The sequence below is a fragment of the Lepus europaeus genome, chromosome 18 (genome assembly GCF_033115175.1).
Source record: "Lepus europaeus isolate LE1 chromosome 18, mLepTim1.pri, whole genome shotgun sequence".
NCBI classification, from domain to species: domain Eukaryota; kingdom Metazoa; phylum Chordata; class Mammalia; order Lagomorpha; family Leporidae; genus Lepus; species Lepus europaeus.
Window position 1 is genome coordinate 55,615,020 of NC_084844.1, and position 18,660 is coordinate 55,633,679.

The window sequence follows — 18,660 nt, forward strand, 5'->3', positions numbered from 1 at the left end:
GGGCCAGATGTTCCAGCCACCTGTGGCAGCTAATCATATTCCTGTTAATCTCCTGTTTGAGAGTTTGTCAAGGCCTGAAGAGAGAAGGGGCCTCGGTTTTTTTATTTGACATTTGGGAATCATTTGTATCATATTAATAGAAAATGATTTCTGTAGGTCTGTTGTGAGCAAGATCTTGTAACTATTTTAGTTACCTTTATTTTGAACATTTCTCTTTGCTGGATTAGATAAAAGTAATGTTAAATTAGAGGTGGGGAAAATTTTTAAGATTCTCTTTGTGGGTTCTTTACCCTTTTTTGGGCCATTTTCTTATGATGTGAGAAAATAGCCATTCATAGGAAGGTATTTTGTATAAATACATCTAAAGATGTGTAGGCAGAGACTTCTGTAGATTATCTGATGAAATAAAATGATGTTTTTCTCAGAATGTGCAATGATTTCTGTGTTCCTAGTTTGTGCTGCTACAGTGAAAGTGGAAAGAGTCCTTTTTTCCAGACTTCCCTGGATGAGTCTTGCAACTGGTCTTGTGTGTTCTCTCAGTATGACATCCAGTGTCAGCTGACTGGACCTTAGGGGCAAGTCTTCCTACATACCTGAAGTTGTAACCTTTTCTCTCAGATTCTAGGAAAGTACTTTTAAATATGATTTTTTATTTTCAGTTTGTGCCTTGTGAGCTTCAAACTATGTTGACCAACATTATAAAATGTTTTAGTAATATGGATAGGCTTATTTATGGTTAAATAACACTTTCAGGGTAAAGAAGGAGCTTGATTTTGACATTTAAAAAAACTTTGTCTCAGTGGTTAATTTCATAACGTTTGGAGTTGTATGAGTTTTACTCAAAGTTTGAATGAACTTAAGAGTGAAAATAGGAAAAATTTGGTCTCTGTTTGTAATCTGATCCTACCAGTGGCTTCTATGAGGGCCCTGGCTGAATGTTGTTAAAAATCACACTCTCGTAAGAAGTGCTTTCAAGGCAGTTGTGGGACTATAGTCTGACTACCATTTATCTATTCTATGGTACTATCTACCTCTATTTACTCCCTTGAGTTCCTGAACAAGTGTAACGATTTGGGATGAAGAAGGGTGGCAATATGACACAGCAGTAAAGATGTAGATGAGATTAACCATTGGCTTCCATGGCTTGATTAATACTGGAATAAGTATTTTTGCATTGCTATACATTAAAACTTGATATCAATTGAGGACTGATGTATGCCATTTTCTGTGGATTTTAAAATGTACTGTTGATTTATCCATCACACCTGAGAGAGTTTGCTGCCTAATCACCTAGACACGCAGATCAGATTGACAATCATAAACATAGAGAAGTAATGTGTGATTAGGGAGGAATTAGATTTGACATTTGACCTGTAGAGAAAGTGTGAGACAATGATTTCCTTGGCTGAGAGCTTTCCATTGCCTTTGGTAAAATGAGAAGCACGCTTGAAATAGTTCTGTAGTTAACAATTTCTTGATCTTTGGCCTAAGGAAAGTTTTCCATGCTGCTAGAGAGGTTCTGGGTTAGGACTTAAGATCTGGACATTTTTAGCCCTTCAAATTTAATAGCCCCTACCTGGGGAAAGAGGGTTTGCTCTTCTGTAAATGGAAGTAACACTACTGCGTTGTCTACCTGTGCTGGAATGAGTCTTAGGGTTGCCCGGGGCAAAACCCTTGCCTCACTGGGGATGTCCTAAAGTTTGGAGAGGACAGCCTTCAGCTTTGGCCAGGGATTTACTTTTGACTGTGATCAGCATCCTCTGCAAATGCGTTCGTTGAGTGCCCCATCTTACATGACAGAGAAGTAACCACTGAATAACAAAAGTTAGACCTTGATGAGTACTATCTATAAGAGTAAAGTAGGTGTCTCTGCACAGCCCTCTGGCAGGGTTAATTGTAGTTTGGTAAAGTCCAGTGTTGAGACCAAAATATTTGAAGAAGCAATCAGGATTAGTTTGCTGAGCTAGGGTTAGGGAAATTCAGATAGGGGAGAAACACTCAGGAATGTTTGGGCCATAGGTGGTCAAAATCAGGATATCAAAGCAAATTCTAGTGGGAAAGAGGTGGATGTTAGAAAGAACAGATGAAATGTCTCAATTCAGACCCATGGGCTCAAGTTGAGTGGAATTACAAGCAGATTGCTCATAGAGGAAAGAATGACTCCAATCTTAATGGTTGTCATCTCCCTGATCCAGCCTGCTGTGTCAATCCTGAAGGCCTACAGGAGCAATGTCCCTGTTGTTTTTGAATAAACTCATGTACATATTGACTTGTTTGTTTCTAAGATTTATCTATTTATTTGAAAGGCAGAGTTGTGGGGCAGGGGGAGAGATCTTTCATCCACTGGTTCACTCCCCAAATAACTGCATAAGCCAGGACTGGGCCAGTCCAAAGCCAGGCACCTGGAACTCTCATGTGGACAGCAGAGGCCCCAGCACTTGGGCCATCGTCACTTGCTTTCCCAGGTATATTAATAGAGAACTGGATCCGAAGTGAAGCAGCCAGGACTTGGACCAGTACTCATATGGGATGTGGACATATCAGGCAGTGGCTTAACCTTCTGTGCCACAGTGCTGGCCCCAGATTGATTTCTTGACTATGAGAAAAAACATGGGAGAGTGGGAAAGAAAGAAAGAGAATGAGAGAATACAAGGCAACTAAGTTACCATCCCTAAAGATGGCTGCCAATGGAGTCTGTATTGTTTTTTGAAGGGTTAGTGCTGCAGTAAAAGTGTCATCTCAATGGAGAACAGAACAAATATTAGGTAGGTAGGTGGGGATATTATGTTAAGGCTGTTACTGTTGATCATTATGATGACCTTTTGGTGTTTTGCTTGAGTTATCTGGGATTATCAGAAAAATAGATCAGTTATTTGAGATTAGGTGCTTAGGCCTAAGTGATGTGATCTTGTGTTTTCTTTCTGCTAGTGTTTTGCACACCTTGTGTTGTTCCTTTGACCCTCTACTCTTTCAGTTCTACTGTTTCATTGACATCTGTGTTCCTGATCCTGGCCTGGTAACTTGATCCTGATTCTATATTCCTGCCACTCTTTGGTATTTGGATTTTGCCTTCCTTGACCTGGAACTGAGAGCTTGCTTTTGCCAGTGCTTGTGGGAAGGACCAGACCCATTCATTCTCAGTATCAGCAGCCTACATCTTAGCCCTTCTGTGAGCTGTGTGGAGCTTTCATCTGCTGATTGGGTAGGCCACCTTGGTACAGATGTTCTGGCATGTAGGGGAAGTCAGGGATCAGTAAATATATGCCTTGGTTTTTCTCACCCTCCCCACCCATTCTGCTGTTCAGAAGTCCCATTGCTGGGTGATTTCATTGCAAACTGTGGTGGCCCGTAATCTTTGGAGGAGTTTCATTCTAGTGTTTAAACGTTAAATAAGTGTGGCTTATTCTGAAAGCACTTGCGTGGTATTTGAGAGCAGTAGTCTTAAATTGGAAAAGTTCCTTTTTGATGGTATAGAGTGACTTTTTTGGGCAGTTTTTTTGTTTCTAAAGGCCATAGGATAATATTTGATTATCCAAATCACATGGCTATGTTTTGAGACTGGATTCCAGTATCTTATGGTTTTGTTTGATTGACTAGATCATATATGGTGATTATAAAATCCATGATTGAACCATACTATTTTATGCTCCCTAATATTGCTTAAAAGCTATGGTGTTCTGTATGAAAAGCGTATGTGGAGCACTTCCAAGAGTTCCCAGATTCCAAGGATGGAAGGGCTGCCCTCCAGTCAGCCTTGATTCTGAACTCAGGTCTTTTGTGTAGTTGGAACTAGAACTCCCAGTACACATGTGTTTATTTTGCTATTGCTCCAGGTTAGGGATTTCCAGACTGTGGGTTCTATTGCCAGACCTGTATGTAGAGCTTAACTGATAAAAATAGACAAAATCAGTTCTGTCTGGTTGATGTAAGGAATAGGAAATGGAGGCTATCCAGCCATATTAGAAGCCTTTGGGTCACCAGCATAGGAAATGTTAGGGGTCCACCTGGATACTATGGAAATGGTTGCTTTTGGTGGATTTTAATCAACCATTGTTGATATTTGTGAACATTCTGTATATCTAGTTTTTGAAACTTTCTACCATCTTGTTGATATAACTGAATTGTGATGAACTATATCTGAACTTATATGGTTATTTGGAGAAGAACCCGTCTTACCTTAACCTCATTCTGCATAGGAGCCATCTGAACCAATATTTGAAATATATCCCACATATTTTATATTTTTTTAAAGATTTATTTATTTGAAAGGCAGAGTTATAGAGAGGGAGAGGCAGAGGCAAAGAGAGAAAGAGATCTTCCATCCACTGATTCACTCCCCAAATGGCTGCGATGCCTGGAGCTGGGCTGATCCAAAGCCAGAAATCAGGAGTTTCTTCTGGGTCTCCCACATGGGGGTAGGGGCCTAAGGACCTAGACCATCTTCTATGGCTTTCCCAGCCCATAGTAGAGAGCTGGATCAGAAGTGGAGCAGCTGGGTCTCCAACTGACGCCCATATGGGAAGTTAGCACTGCAGGAGGAGGCTTTACCTACTACGCCACAGCGCTGGACCCATATTTTGTATTTTTTATGCATTGTGAGGTATCATGGGCATTTTTGTGTGTGACATTTTTAGGCTAAGGATGAATTTATGCATCAGGGATATAGAATCTTTGTTTCACAAATTAGGAAAATGGAATGCCTAAGATTTCCTATAGCCCAGAGGAAGGTATTAACATATCAGGGTGCTGTAGTGATTTCTGGGAGTTTCCAGCTTTGTGTAAGAACTGAGTTGTGACCATTTCTCTGAGAGGGTAACATAATTTTTGTTTGGTAAGGATCAGAATGGGGGGCATTTTGGGATCTGACTGTGATCTTGTGCCTCTATCCTCCTTATCACTGACTTAGGTCAGTTGTCAACTGACAATACATTTTGCTTCAACTTTTATTTAGACACTAACCCTAGGAAGGTCTTTCCCAAGGACCATTTAATGAACAAGGCTGTAATTACATCACAGCAGTATCGTGTTTATAGATTGCAGGAACTAGTGCATTTTCAAAATATCATTAGTACAGCTATATTAATGAAAATAATCTGCCTTTTGTACTATTGTTACACCTTTGTTATATCACAGTTTTCTGTGGAGATGAGTTCTACCTAAGGTCCCATGTGACATGTTTGCTTCTGTATCAGTCATAGGATTTCTGCATAGGTGATAAGACACTACCAGAGAGACAAAAAGTAGACAGCTGTCATCACAGAGAGTTTCTAGTTGGTTCTTGTTATGGGATTGGTTGTTCTAGTCATCATACTAATATGGCAAGACATTTGGCAGTTATTTGGTGAAATATGGAATATAAATACTTGTGGTAACCTTAGGTGATAGTAGGTGCTTATGCACTGACCTGCAAGCTTTAGCTAATTGCGACAGCAGATCCTGTACAGCTTTGCTGAAAGGTAAATACTTTACTGATAAGTTACTGATAAATTGAAAATGACACTCTGCCTTGCTAATGGCCAAAATACTAGTAGCTAGCATTATTTTATCCCATTTCAAATTGTTTTAGTCAGTGCCTGGAATAACCTCTGAAGTCCTACACTGGTTTACTCTATATTTATTGAATTCATCGCCTTGCTTCATTTTGTTCATGCCCTAATTTCTGATGAAAGAACTGTCTTCTCTTTCACACACCTTATTCTAACTTATTCTAACCAGTCATGGAGGAAGTGTGCAGAAGGATGTGATTGTCTTGTTGACTCTTGCTGTTCTGCCCTCAGGACTCTCAGCTGAGCCATGTGAAAACCTGAGGCGAGTTCCTCTTGTGAGAACTTAAGAGCCCTGATTCCGCATTAGCTTTCCCATTTTGTCTCCCTACATCTCATTCCCCCATACATTCTCTCCATTTTAAAACAAAACAAAAATAGCATCAGTTAGAACGGGTAGCACTTTTGTAAGTTTATTTGAGGATGTTGCCACTTTCAAATCTGTCTGCTATAGCTCTCATTCTAACTTTAGTTCTGGATTCCTCAATTCTTGATTTACTGGTATGATTGCTGATGACTCATATCCTTTTTTACCTGGGATCTTCAGATTCTAAGAACTGACATCTGTCACACGTGCTGTGGAACTGCTGTTCTTAATCAAGAGTGTATGTGGCTTGTTACCAGTTTTCTTTGCTTAGTCTATATATGATGGTGTATTTTCCCTCTCTCCAGCCGAGAATGGAATCAGGTAACCACAGTGCCCCTTCATACACGTTGTTCAGGAGAAACAGCTTGCCATTGCCTTACCTTTTCTTATAACTTCACTTGGTAGCAAGAAAAACTCTGGGTTTGGTTTCATCTGGAATGAGTCGGTGGTTGTCATGTCAGGACAAGGCAGTCACAGAGTAGATCACTTCAAAGCAGGGCCTGGTGCTTTGGTAAATGGTATATGCCTGTTCTGTCTAGCAACTGGGATATCTTTGAGAACCTTGACTTGGAGATAAAAGACTTGACTGTGAATCAGGATGAGTGGGAAGGACCGCTATCAGAATTAGCTGGGTATTTATTTATCACTCAGCACCATGCTGCTTGGTGATCTGCTTCTTAAGAAGTATTGTGAACCTTGCTCATTTTTTTTCTATAATTCTTCCTTAAGCCATTGTGTTGTCAGCCTTCTTTTTTCCTCTTTATCACATTTGAGTCTTCCCTGGATCGTGCTTTTATCCCAGTAAGAAGGAGTCCAGTTAGTTTTCCTTGATAGAACACACTGATTTCACCTGTCTTCCTATTTGTGTCTTCACTGTGGCCTTCCCACTCCTGGTCCTGCAGTGGATCCAGTTTTCTTAATTCCCACAGTCCCTTTCCGTTATAACAATGTTCCCTACCTACTGGAAAAATTTTCAGACTTAGTAATGTTAGTTTTTAATCACTACCCCTCTTCCCTGATGAGTACCAACAAATTGTCAGGATTTGGTCATAAAGCTAGAGAATTGTGTCAGTGTCAAAAGCGGGCTGCCCTGGATATGCCAATGTGGAGTTAGAGAATATCTTGACGTAATTCAGATGTGATGTCAGCAAGTACCCTTCTGCGCGTTGCCAGATACGTGGACAGAACACTTGGAGGGCATGAGGTGGTGTTGATCGGTTGAAGAGCATCCAGGAGCACAATCATTTTGGTGTTAAAAACAATAGGCCATTCAGCTGCTCCATAGTCTATTTCTTGCTGGAAGTGACATTAAGCAATGGTATAGATGACTAGATTTTCCTGCCATGCTGATGATCTCAAACGTTAGAGCTGTGCCAGAAACTTTCTGCACTCCACTTAGGAACAGTTCCGTCAGGGTAGTGTGAATATTGGATATCAATCAGATGTGGGGATTCAGTTAGGTTTCCGGGTTATGTAGTAGCATGCGTCCTTTCTGTTTCACAGCAGGGTTTTTGGAATTAGCTCCCAAAAGGTAACTATTGAGAGTAACTGTAATATGCATTTCAAGAGTTGAGACATAAACATTTGTACAAATGTAATTTAGAAAACTATGTAGCCAGTTTAGGAAAAAAAAAAATTAGCTAGCAAAAGAGGGTATCTTTTATAAGTGTGTATATGTTCACATTTGCCAGTATATCTTTATGCAAAAATAGGGGGAAAACTACATTTTTTCCCACCTTTTAAAAATGAGAGTTCTTTAGGAGGTGGAAATGTTTCCCAACTTAAAAGGGGTCATTGGGCTTTTCTTTCTTGCATGTCTTTAATTTCCAACTCCTTGTCTGTTTTAAGTTTGTATAAGATCTTTTTAAAAATAATCACCTTCTTGAACTAGTATTCCCATAGCCATACTTTTAAAGTTATGTTTTCCAAACAAGAATAAATGTATTTAGAATGTTTACAGAAAGTACAACACCATGTTTTGAGGAAACACAAGTTACATCTCTGGGCTATTTGATTTTTAAAAAATATCCTTTTTGAGCAAACATTGTGTTGATGTTGATTTAAAAACAAGATTATTACGTGGTAAATTCTGAAAATGTAGATGTGAGAGAATGGGAGGGGTAGAAAGGGGAAGAAAAGAACTTTGTTAGCTTTAACTTTTTTTTAAGTGGACTTTGTTAACTTTAATAGAACCAGCCTTATTTCTATTTTCCATTCTTATTTCTTTCTTTGTTTATCTGGCCAATGATATTCAGGGTGAACACTTCAAAAAAATCAGTGTATATAAGATAGATTTCAGATAATTTTATTTGGTATGAAATGCTATAGCTAGTAAGCTATACATTTTAAGGGTTAAAATTGAATTTGTTTGTATTTGGAGTGTATTGAGTATATTGAAATTCCTCATGTAGTATCAAAAAATGAAACTGAGAGAACCTCCTTCTATTCCTTAAACAACTACTTATTCTCAAGTCACATGGAATACATCTTTTGTATTTCTCTGTGCCTCTGGCTTCTGTTTTGTAAAATGGGCTCAAGAATTTAATTGACTGCCATCATCCCTTTCAAGAGCATCAAGGACAGATACCTCAAAGTCTTTGGAAGACAAAATGCCAGCTTATGTATTTGTCATACTAACTTGCCTTGTAAGTATGTGCTACGTATCGTGCACAGTGTGTTGATGTGACATCGTGAGCTTTTTTTTTTTTTTGATGAGAACAGAAGTTGCTTGCATGCTGTGATATTAAAAGTTAATTCCATATTAATATTTTCTTTCCTCTCTCTAGAGAAGTGGGAACTGTCCCTCTGATCGCCTCTGTGTACTTCATTCTTCCTGGATGGGAGGTGGGGGATGGGAGCACTAATGTTTTTCAACAGTTTCTTAGGAACATGCAGAGTTGTAGTACAGTGTGGTTAGGGATATTTACCAGGGACACAGTGTGTGGGGGAGGGTTTCATCAGCCTAGGAATGGAAAAAAGAGCGCTTTGTCTCCTAAGTTTTAGCATTCTTCCCCAGGTTTATACTGTTCTGCATGCTGACTCTTGAGTTGGACAGTCAGGTATAATTTGTTTCTAACATACGGAAAGTGCATTGAAGGTAGAGAGTGTCTCTGTTTAGGATTGGGGAAACCTGAATTTTTGTCTGTGTATTGCCCCTGTGCTAGCACTCAAATTTTGTTGTTCTGAACTGCATCCCATCTAATGAGTGTGGATGCTAGGGAGCTGAGAGGGCTGTTTTGGGTTGGATGCCTAGATCTCACACAATTCTAAATGGTGACTTAAAGTTTGTATGAATTATCCATATGAAAACTGTTAGCATTTATTCTGATTTTCTTTATATTTGCATGTGGGGATTAATTTTCACTGCCTAAGAACTTTGTTGCAAAACTCCCCACATCATTTGTGAATGCTTGTGGTTAAAGAGCTCTGTGCTCTTTAAAGAAGTCACAGATGCTATTTTGTTAAACTTCCTGCCATAAAAATCATTCCGATAAAGCATAAGGACAGATGATAATTTTTGTGTCTGGTTGGTTTTTATGAAATTTCCATGGTAATTTTCAATCTTGTGTTAGAAATTTTTTTCAGATTTCTAAAACTGTTTCTTTTTTCCTTTTTTAACATCTTTTGTCATTCTTTTCCAGAGAATTCGGTCAACAGTGGATGAAAAAGAACAAAAGCAACTTCTTATGGATTTGGATGTAGTAATGCGGAGTAGTGATTGCCCATACATTGTTCAGTTTTATGGCGCACTCTTCAGAGAGGTAGGAGTATAATATTTGGGCCTTAGCTGATGAATGAGTATCTAATTGAGACACGTAAGAGAATGGTAGAGTTAGATTCTAATCTTCAATTAACTGCTGTACATTGGTGATGTTATTAATATTTTTATAGATAGTCATGATAATTTGTACAGTAACGTCTACCACTCATTGTTTTTAAGGGGGTGTCTCATATTTTAGCATTTGTTGCTGTCATTTGTGAATTTCATATTTCTTTTCTTTATGTACAAATGTTTTCTAAAAGTACCTAAAAATAGCTTTAATATTTAAATATCAGCATTTCTGTTATTAATTTAGATTTTCTCTTTGGCCTTTTCTTATCCTTCTATTTGTTTTATTAACTTTTACTCATTTCTGTTATCAAATGTATTTTCATTTAATGTTAATATTTATTTGGCTCCACCTATAATCCTCATTTGTACTCATAATTGCATTAAAATTCTTTTTTCTATTGCTGTTATTGTGATTTTTGTGTGGGAACTAGAACTCTAATTTCTTTATCTGATGATCATCATTCTTCTTTGGGTCTCTGTTTCCCAACTTGGGTTATCACTTCTGCTTATCACATCAATCCCCTTACTCATTCCCAGCCATCTCATTACCTGAAAAGGAAGTGAATGAGAGCCCTGGGTGAAAATAGAACTGTAAATCGGTCAAGTACTTCTTGGAGTCCTGGAAGCAAAGATTGTGATATTTAGTCCATTGAGTATGACTTGAACTGAACTGTTAAGCATTTCAAATACTCTTTAAAAATTATCATTCTTGGGCTGGTGATGCTGGAGGATGACAGATGGAAGGTAATATGGCAAGCTAGGAAGCAGAGAGGGAGGGAGGTAGGGAGGGAGGGACGGAGAGAGAGAGAGAGAGATAGGAAGCCCACTTGGTTTATATCACCAATTCTCTCATGGGAACTGCTTTCTGAAGGCAAGCCCCCAGTGACCCAGATGCCATAATCAGATCAAGTCAGCTACCTTTAATCCGTCAACCAGCAACATTGATCCATTAACCATTAACAGAAGACTTTGAGGTTTAAACATCTGTATGAGTTTGGGGAGACAGATCCTGTTCAAATCATCCAACCTTTCAAGAGTGACTTATGAAGTGTTTTCTGAAGTCACTAAGGTTTCAAATATTAAATATTAAATAGACTTAATGATGGCTTAGAGAAACATTTTTCATTTGAAATTATCAATGAAAGCATCCTCTTTTTATTTTTTTGTGCCATGACTTTCAGTTCTGATAATAGCCACAAGATTATAGGTTTATAAAAAAAGTGAAATAAAAGTATGCATTCAGGCCTTTCTACCTCGCCTTCCTACCACTGGGAAGGAGAAAGTGCTTTTAGATGGAGAGATTCTCTAGGGATTTCATTTTATATTTTATACAACCTGTGTGCCCAGAATTTTGGTGTGGTTCAGTCAGCCACCAATCAAAGGGTTGGAGCTTCTGAGGTATTCTTTGTCTTTTCCTTGCAGCCACAATGTAGAGATTAATCTTGCCACTGGATAATATCAAGCCTTCTCTAGAGCTTTATTCAGAGCAGGGAGTAATATATACTGAAGTGTTAACTTTGTCATGGACTTTAATCATCTGTACTTATTTCTAGAATGGCTAAACTAAGATAAAAACCCTGAAGTTCAACTTGGATTTGATTTGGATAAGTTATTAGGACATTTAGTTGCATAAGTTTTTGAAAGTCATTTTTAGAGTTTGTAGATAGGAAAAAAGAAGAGCTTGACAGTGTTGCATAATAGAAGTCACTCTTAGCCTATAGCCTACAAAACAGCTTCTACTTTATATTTGTCTTATCAATACTGAAACCTAGAATCATTTAAATGTGCCTTTTAGTTTACCAGTTTACAGAATTTAGTAGCAAGTAAACTCTTATCTCAAACATCTTTTGAGGCTGGAAAATTAATTCTAGTGCATAAAATATTGTTCAGAATAGCATATGATTTTAGAAGTTCATCAAATTGAAGAAGGCAGTGATATTAGCAAATTTATTTATTTATTTATTTATTTTTTGACAGGCAGAGTGGATAGTGAGAGAGACAGACAGAGAGAAAGGTCTTCCTTTTTGCTGTTGGTTCACCCTCCAGTGGCCGCTGTGGCCGGCTCATCGCACTGATCCGAAGCCAGGAGCTAGGTGCTTCTCCTGGTCTCCCATGTGGGTGCAGGGCCCAAGCACTTGGGCCATCCTCCACTGCCTTCCCGGGCCATAGCAGAGAGCTGGCCTGGAAGAGGGGCAACCAGGATAGAATCCAGCGCCCCAACCGGGACTAGAACCCGGTGTGCCGGCGCCACAGTGTGGAGGATTAGCCTGTTAAGCCACGGCACTGGCTGATATTAGCAAATTTAATCACCTTCCCCTTTCTATCCCTACATCTACCTCTCTTTTGTCTCTTTCGTTTCTCCTTGTAAGCTATAAATACCACCCATGGGGGTAGAATTGATGTGTGATAAGCTGCATATATTTAAAATATATAATTTGATATGCTTAAACAAGTGTACATACCTACAGATTTATTACCAAAATCAAAATAATGACTGTACCCATCTTTCACAAGTTTGCTTGTGCCCCAGATGTACATTGTCCTCTGCTGTCCCTGCCTTCAGGCAACCATTGATCCATTTTCTTCCACTATAGATAAATTTCAGTTTCCTGAAGTTTTTATATAAGTGCATTCATAAGCATGTACTTTCTTTCCTGGTTTGTTTTTTGTCTCAATTATTATCAATTCATGCTGTATCAGTAGTTTGTTGATTCATTTTTACTGCTGAATGTAGTCTGTCATAATCCATTATACAGATATGCCACGGTTTGTTTACTTGTTTGCCTATTGATAGACATTTGAATCCAAATCCCCAGTTTTTTGTCTATTGTAAATGAAGTTGCTATAAGCATTTCTGCACAAGTTTTTGTATGGAAATAGGCTTTTATTTCCCTGGGATAAGTACCCAGCAGTGGAGTGGTTGGGTATTTTGGTAGGGGTAAATTGCTTTCCAGGGGAGTTATACCACTGTATATCTCCAACAGTAACTTATGAGGGCTGTTTCTTCCATATGTTTTTGAACACTTGATACAGTCTTTAATTTTAAGCTATTCAAACAGAGGTGTAGTGGAATCTCATTGTAATTTTGATTTGCATTTTCCTAATGACTAGCAATGTTGAACTTCTTTTCATGTATTTATATGCTAACTGTATATCTTTTTTTTTTGATGTTTCTGTTTATTTAGGTTTCTGTCTTATTTAAGATTTATTTATTTGAAAGGCAGACTTAGAGGGAGAGACAGAAGGAGAGATCGGCCACCTGCTGGTTCATTCCTTAGATGGCCACAGTGGCCAGGAATGGGCCAGGCTGAAGCCAGGAGTTTCATCTGGGACCCCCACATGGGTGGCAGGACCCCAAGCACTCGGGCCATCTTCTGCTTTCCCCAGACCATTAGCAAGGAGCTGGATTGGAAGTAGAACAGCTGAGACATGAACCAGTGTTCGTGTGGGATGGTGGTGTAGCAGTTTTACCAGTTATGCCACAATTCTGGCCCCAGCAAATACGTATTTTTTTTTTTTTTTTGACAGGCAGAGTGGACAGTGAGAGAGAGACAGAGAGAAAGGTCTTCCTTTTGCCGTTGGTTCACCCTCCAATGGCCGCCGCGGTAGCGCGCTGCGGCCGGCGCACCGCGCTGCTCCGATGGCAGGAGCCAGGTGCTTCTCCTGGTCTCCCATGGGGTGCAGAGCCCAAGCACTTGGGCCATCCTCCACTGCACTCCCTGGCCACAGCAGAGAGCTGGCCTGAAAGAGGGGCATCCGGGACAGGATCGGTGCCCCGACCGGGACTAGAACCCGGTGTGCCGGCGCCGCAAGGCGGAGGATTAGCCTGTTGAGCCACGGCGCCGGCCCAAATACGTATTTTTTAGTTGGGTTTTCTGTTACTCAGTTTGGGAAATTTTTTAAAAAACATATTCTGAATGCCAGCTTATTATCACAGTGTGACTTGTAGGTATTTTTCCCTGTCTATACCTTACCTTTTCTTATTGTTGAGAGTGTTCTTTGGAGAGCAAAAGTTTTTGATATTGACATAACCCAATTTTTCAGTTTTTTTCTTTTATTGCTTTTGATGTGGTTTCAAAGAAGTCCTGTCTAACCGCAGGTCATCAAGATTTTCTGTCCTCCCACCCCCCAATGGCAGTTCTGTAGTTTTAAGTATCGTATTTATAATAATCATCCATCCGAAGTTAGTTTCTTTATGTGATAAGGATATATATTGATGATTAGATTTTGCGTGTAGATACCCTTTGCATCTTCTTCAGAAGTCAGCTGTCCATACATAAAAGGGTTTCTTCCCTTACAACGTGGTCTGTCTCATTGCTCTGTCTCTGCACTATTTGCTGCTTGGACCACTCTAGCTTTATAGAAAGTCAGCCCTGAGAGTTTTAGTCCTTAAGCTTTGTTCTTTTAAAGGTTGTTTGGTTCTTTCTGGTTGTTTCCATCTCCAAATGGATTTTAGGATGAGCTTGTCAGCTTCAGCAACACAAAATAAAGAACAGAAACTGCAAGGCTTTTTGGTTGGGATTATGTTGAATTTATGGGTTAAATAAGGGGAATAATTGATATTTTACAGAGTCTATTAGAATTTTTCTTTTTAGAACATGTTTTCTGTGAATAAAGAGTATACTCTTTTTTCTAATTAATTGGATGTTTATTATTATTATTATTATTATTTTATTTTTTATTTTTTGACAGAGTGGACAGTGAGAGAGAGACAGAGAGAAAGGTCTTCCTTTTTCCGTTGGTTCACCTTCCAATGGCCGCTGCGGTGATCCGAAGCCAGGAGCCAGATGCTTCTCTGGTCTCCCATGCGGGTGCAGGGCCCAAGGACTTGGGCCATCCTCCACTGCACTCCCGGGCCACAGCAGAGAGCTGGCCTGGAAGAGGGGCAACCGGGACAGAATCCGGCTCCCCGACCGGGACTAGAACCTGGGGTGCCGGCGCTGCAGGTGGAGGATTAGCCTATTGAGCCGCGGCACTGGCTGTTTATTATTATTTTTTAAAGATTTATTTATTTATTTATTTATTTGAAACTCAGAGTTAGAGAGAGAAGGAGATGTAGAGAGAGAGAAGGAGAGGCAGAGAGAGAGAGAGAGGTCTTTCATCTACTGGTTCACTCCTCAACTGGCTGTAATGGCCGGAGCTGCATCGATCTGAAGCCAGGAGCCGGGAACTTCTTCCAGGTCTCCCATGCGGATGCAGGGGCCCAAGGACTTTGGCCATCTAACACCGTTTTCCCAGGCTACAACTGGGATCTGAAGTGGAGCAGCCAGGTCTTGAACCAGCGTCCATAGGGGATGCTGGCACTGTAGGTGGTGGCTTTACCCATTGCACCACAGCACCGGCCCCTGTGTCTTACTATTTTTGTTTTGCTACATTACACTGGCTCGAACCTCAAATATGTTGTTGAATAGGAATGGTGAGAGTGGACATCCTTGTCTTTTTGCTGATGTTATGGGAAGGCATTCAGGCTTTCACCTTTAAATATTACATTAGTTGTAGATTTTTCATAGATTTTTTTTTTTTGAAGAAGCTATTCAGATTTTTATTGAATATACTCTTGGCACAAATCTTTAAAATACATAAACATTACACATAAAGTATCTTCATGGCAGCAAAACAGAAGTGCAGACAAGGACTGTTAGCCTACAGATTGACTGTCAAAGCTATGTATAGGGGTTGGTGCTGCTAAGGCCGACTTGCCTGGGAGGTACCCTGAGGGCCAGCAGGGCCTGGGGAACCCTCCCATCTATCCTGTCCTGCCTAGCCTGTGGCCCAAAGGAGTGTGTGCTCCCCCTAACCTCCAACTATCCTTTTGGCCTCACCTGCTGCACTTGAGTGATCTCCCAGCCCCTCTGTTCTTGCTTGCCCTGGGGACCTTGGTCTCCCATCTCTGATGGGTTCCCTGGCCTCTTTGCCTGCGGGGTCAGGGCTGGGCAAGGCTGGAAGAGAGAGCCAGATGTTCACCCAACAGAACCATCACAAGCTGTGTGGTTTCTGGGGTGTAAAAGCTCGGAATGAGATTGGGGGTGGCCCATCTCACGTAGGTTCAAGGCAGGACGCACAGAGGGACAGAACCAAGAGAAGAAAGGAGGTCATGGCTGGGAACAGGGGTGGTTGCCCTTGTGCAGATCCCTTTGTAATGGTGGCTGCTGAGCCAACAGTGAACACCACCGCTACTGTCGGTCACCCTCATGTTGGAACCGGAGCCCAGCAGCCAGGAGTTTGAGCAGACCCAGGGCCAGCCAGATTGGAAAACAAAACCGCAAAATAGTCAAGAAAACCCAAACATCATTAGGAGACTGATGTTCCTGAATCCCAGTGATACCTGGAGGGCTCTGTGAGATCAGCCAGCTGGGGGTACCCCAGGGTCCCCCCATTCTTCTGTGCTCCTAACTCTAGGTCATACACCATGATAAGGGTCCCATGTTGGGGAGGGTCAAAGTCACAGCCGCCTCTCTGTGTTCCACTCATGGAAGTCAAACAAGCCTCTGTGGTTCTTAAATTGCTGGGTCCCTGCCAAGTACCTGTTCAGGTGGGGAGCCAGGGACTCTGTGGATACTATGGCTGGGCAGACGGTCAGGGCTTAGCGACTGTTTTCTGCAGGCACCCTCATACTGAGAGACCGAAACCTGACACAGTTGTCTGGTTGGTGGCTCCAACCCTGCTGCATGGAGGGAATGAGTCTTTCCCAGGAAGGTTACAGATGGGGCCCTCCTGCTGACCTTGGAGTCTGGGCTGGGCACAAGGCTATCAAGGAGTCCCTGTGACTTGGGCAACAATGGGGAAGGCAGGACAGGCAGGGTGGGGCTGCTTTTGTAGTTGAAGCTGAGCACAAGGCTCTGCCGTCCTGGACAGAGTCCTGGAGGCCATGTACCCTCACAGTCAGAAGGAGGAAGGAAGGCCAGTCTCTGGGCCCATGTGACTGGGGTGCAGCAGCACTTCCTGGGACAGGGTGCCAGGGGGCAGGGCTGACCTTTCAGGTCACAGCTTCTAGAGATGCACCTGCCCCTCATAGATGCTATTAATCAGATTCTGGAAGTTCCTTTGTATTCCTAGTTTGATGAGAAGTTTTTTTTTTTTTTTTTTTTTTTAAAGAGACTAGACGGAATTAGTCTCTTTTTAAAAATTTATTTGACAGAGTTATAGTCAGATAGACAGAGAGAAAGGTCTTCCTACCGTTGGTTCACTACCCAAATGGCCACAGTGGCTGGAACTGCGCTGATCCGAAGCCAGCAGCCAGGTGCTTCTTCCTGGTCTCCCATGCGGGTGCAGGGGCCTAACCACTTGGGCCATCCTCCACTGCCCCCTGGGCCACAATAGAGAGCTGGACTGGAAGAGGAGCAGCCGGGACTAGAACCGGTGCCCATATGGGATGCCAGCGCCGCAGGCGGAGGATTAACCAAGTGAGCCATGGCGCTGGCCTCCTTTGTTTTGTTTTTTAAATCAGGATAGGGATATCAGATTTTTGTTAAAATCCATTTTCCAAATGTTTTATATTCCTCATGAGGTTTTTTATTTTTTACTTTTCAGTGAATTTTTATTCAAGAAATATTTATTTTGAAATTTGGAGTTACGGGGGTGGGGGGAGGGGGGAAGAGACATAGAGAAAGTCTGCCATTCACTGATTCACTCTCCAGGTGGCTGCAATGGCCGGGGCTGTTCCAGGATGAAGCCAGGAGCCAGGAGCTTCATTCTAATCTCCCAAGTAGGTAGCAGGAGCCCAGACACTTGGCCCACCTTCCTCTGGTTTTCCTAGTCATCAGCTGGCAGCTGGATTTGAAGTGGAGAGCCCGGAATTGAACCAGCACTCACTCATAGGGGATGCTGGCATCACAGGTGGCAGCTTCACCTGCTATGCCACATTGTAGACTCCTACAGTTTTGTGTGTGTGTGTGTGTGTATGTGTTTTCATGGATTGGTTTTCAAATGTTAAACCAACCTTGTGTTTCTGGGGGAAGTACACTTGGTAACTTTTATATATCATTGGATTCAATTTGCTAAATTGTTAAAATTTAGCTACTTAGCCTTTTTTTTTTTAAGAATTTTTTTTTAATCAGTGCAATGCTAATCTCATCGAAAGAGTTAGGAAATTTTTTTTTCAAATTTCTGGAAGATTTTGTATGATATTGGTATTAATTCTTCTGTAAATATTTGATGGAATTTACTAGTAAAGCCAAATTGATCTTGGAGTTTGTGAGACGATTTTTAACTATAAATTCAGTGTCTTTCAAAGAAAGAATTCTATTCAAATTATTTCTTTCTTCGAGTGATCTGTGGTAGTTCGTTTCTTTTTGAGGACATTTGTTCCTTTCATCTAAATTATCAAATTTATTGGAATAGTTATTCATAGTACTCATTTTAAAATTCTTTTAATACCTAGAATGTGTGGTAATATTACCTCTCTTTTACTCCTCTCCTATTCATTCCTGATACTGATAATTTGTCTTTTTTTTTTCTCTACTAGTCTGCATAGAGGTTTATCAATTTTATTGACCTCACTGAACTCTCAGTTACATTACTTTTCTATCTTGATTTTTCTGTTTTTGTTGGGGAGGTGGATTTTCATTCTGATTGCTCTTCTAGTTATTCTTGTTAACTTTTTCCTAGTTTCTTAAGTTAGTCCTTTTGTAATCTATGCAATATTTTAAATATATGGAAAATTATAGGAGTGTTTACCCTAGTAATTTAGGAACCCATGAAGATGCCTGCGTCCCACTTCAGATTATCTAGGTTTAAGAGTGACTTCTGGCTCCTGAATCAAGGTTTCTGTTAATGCAGATCATGAAAGATAGTGGCAACCTACATGGGAAACCTGAGTTGAGTTTCCAGCTCCCAGCTTTGGCCCTAGCCAGGTGGGCTGTTGTGGACATTTGGGGAGTGAACCAGCAGACAAGAGCACTTTCTATATATCTATCTAT

At 40.8% G+C, this 18,660-nt stretch overlaps 1 protein-coding gene across 2 annotated transcripts in view; it reads left to right on the forward strand.

Moving 5' to 3' along the window:
- MAP2K4 (mitogen-activated protein kinase kinase 4) overlaps positions 1–18,660 on the forward strand; it is a 120,642-nt gene that overhangs the window by 60,905 nt on the left and 41,077 nt on the right. For both annotated transcript variants that reach the window (XM_062216498.1, XM_062216499.1), the window contains one exon: positions 9,552–9,671. In XM_062216498.1, coding sequence (XP_062072482.1) covers positions 9,552–9,671 — 120 coding nt within the window. The remainder of the gene's footprint in view (positions 1–9,551; positions 9,672–18,660) is intronic.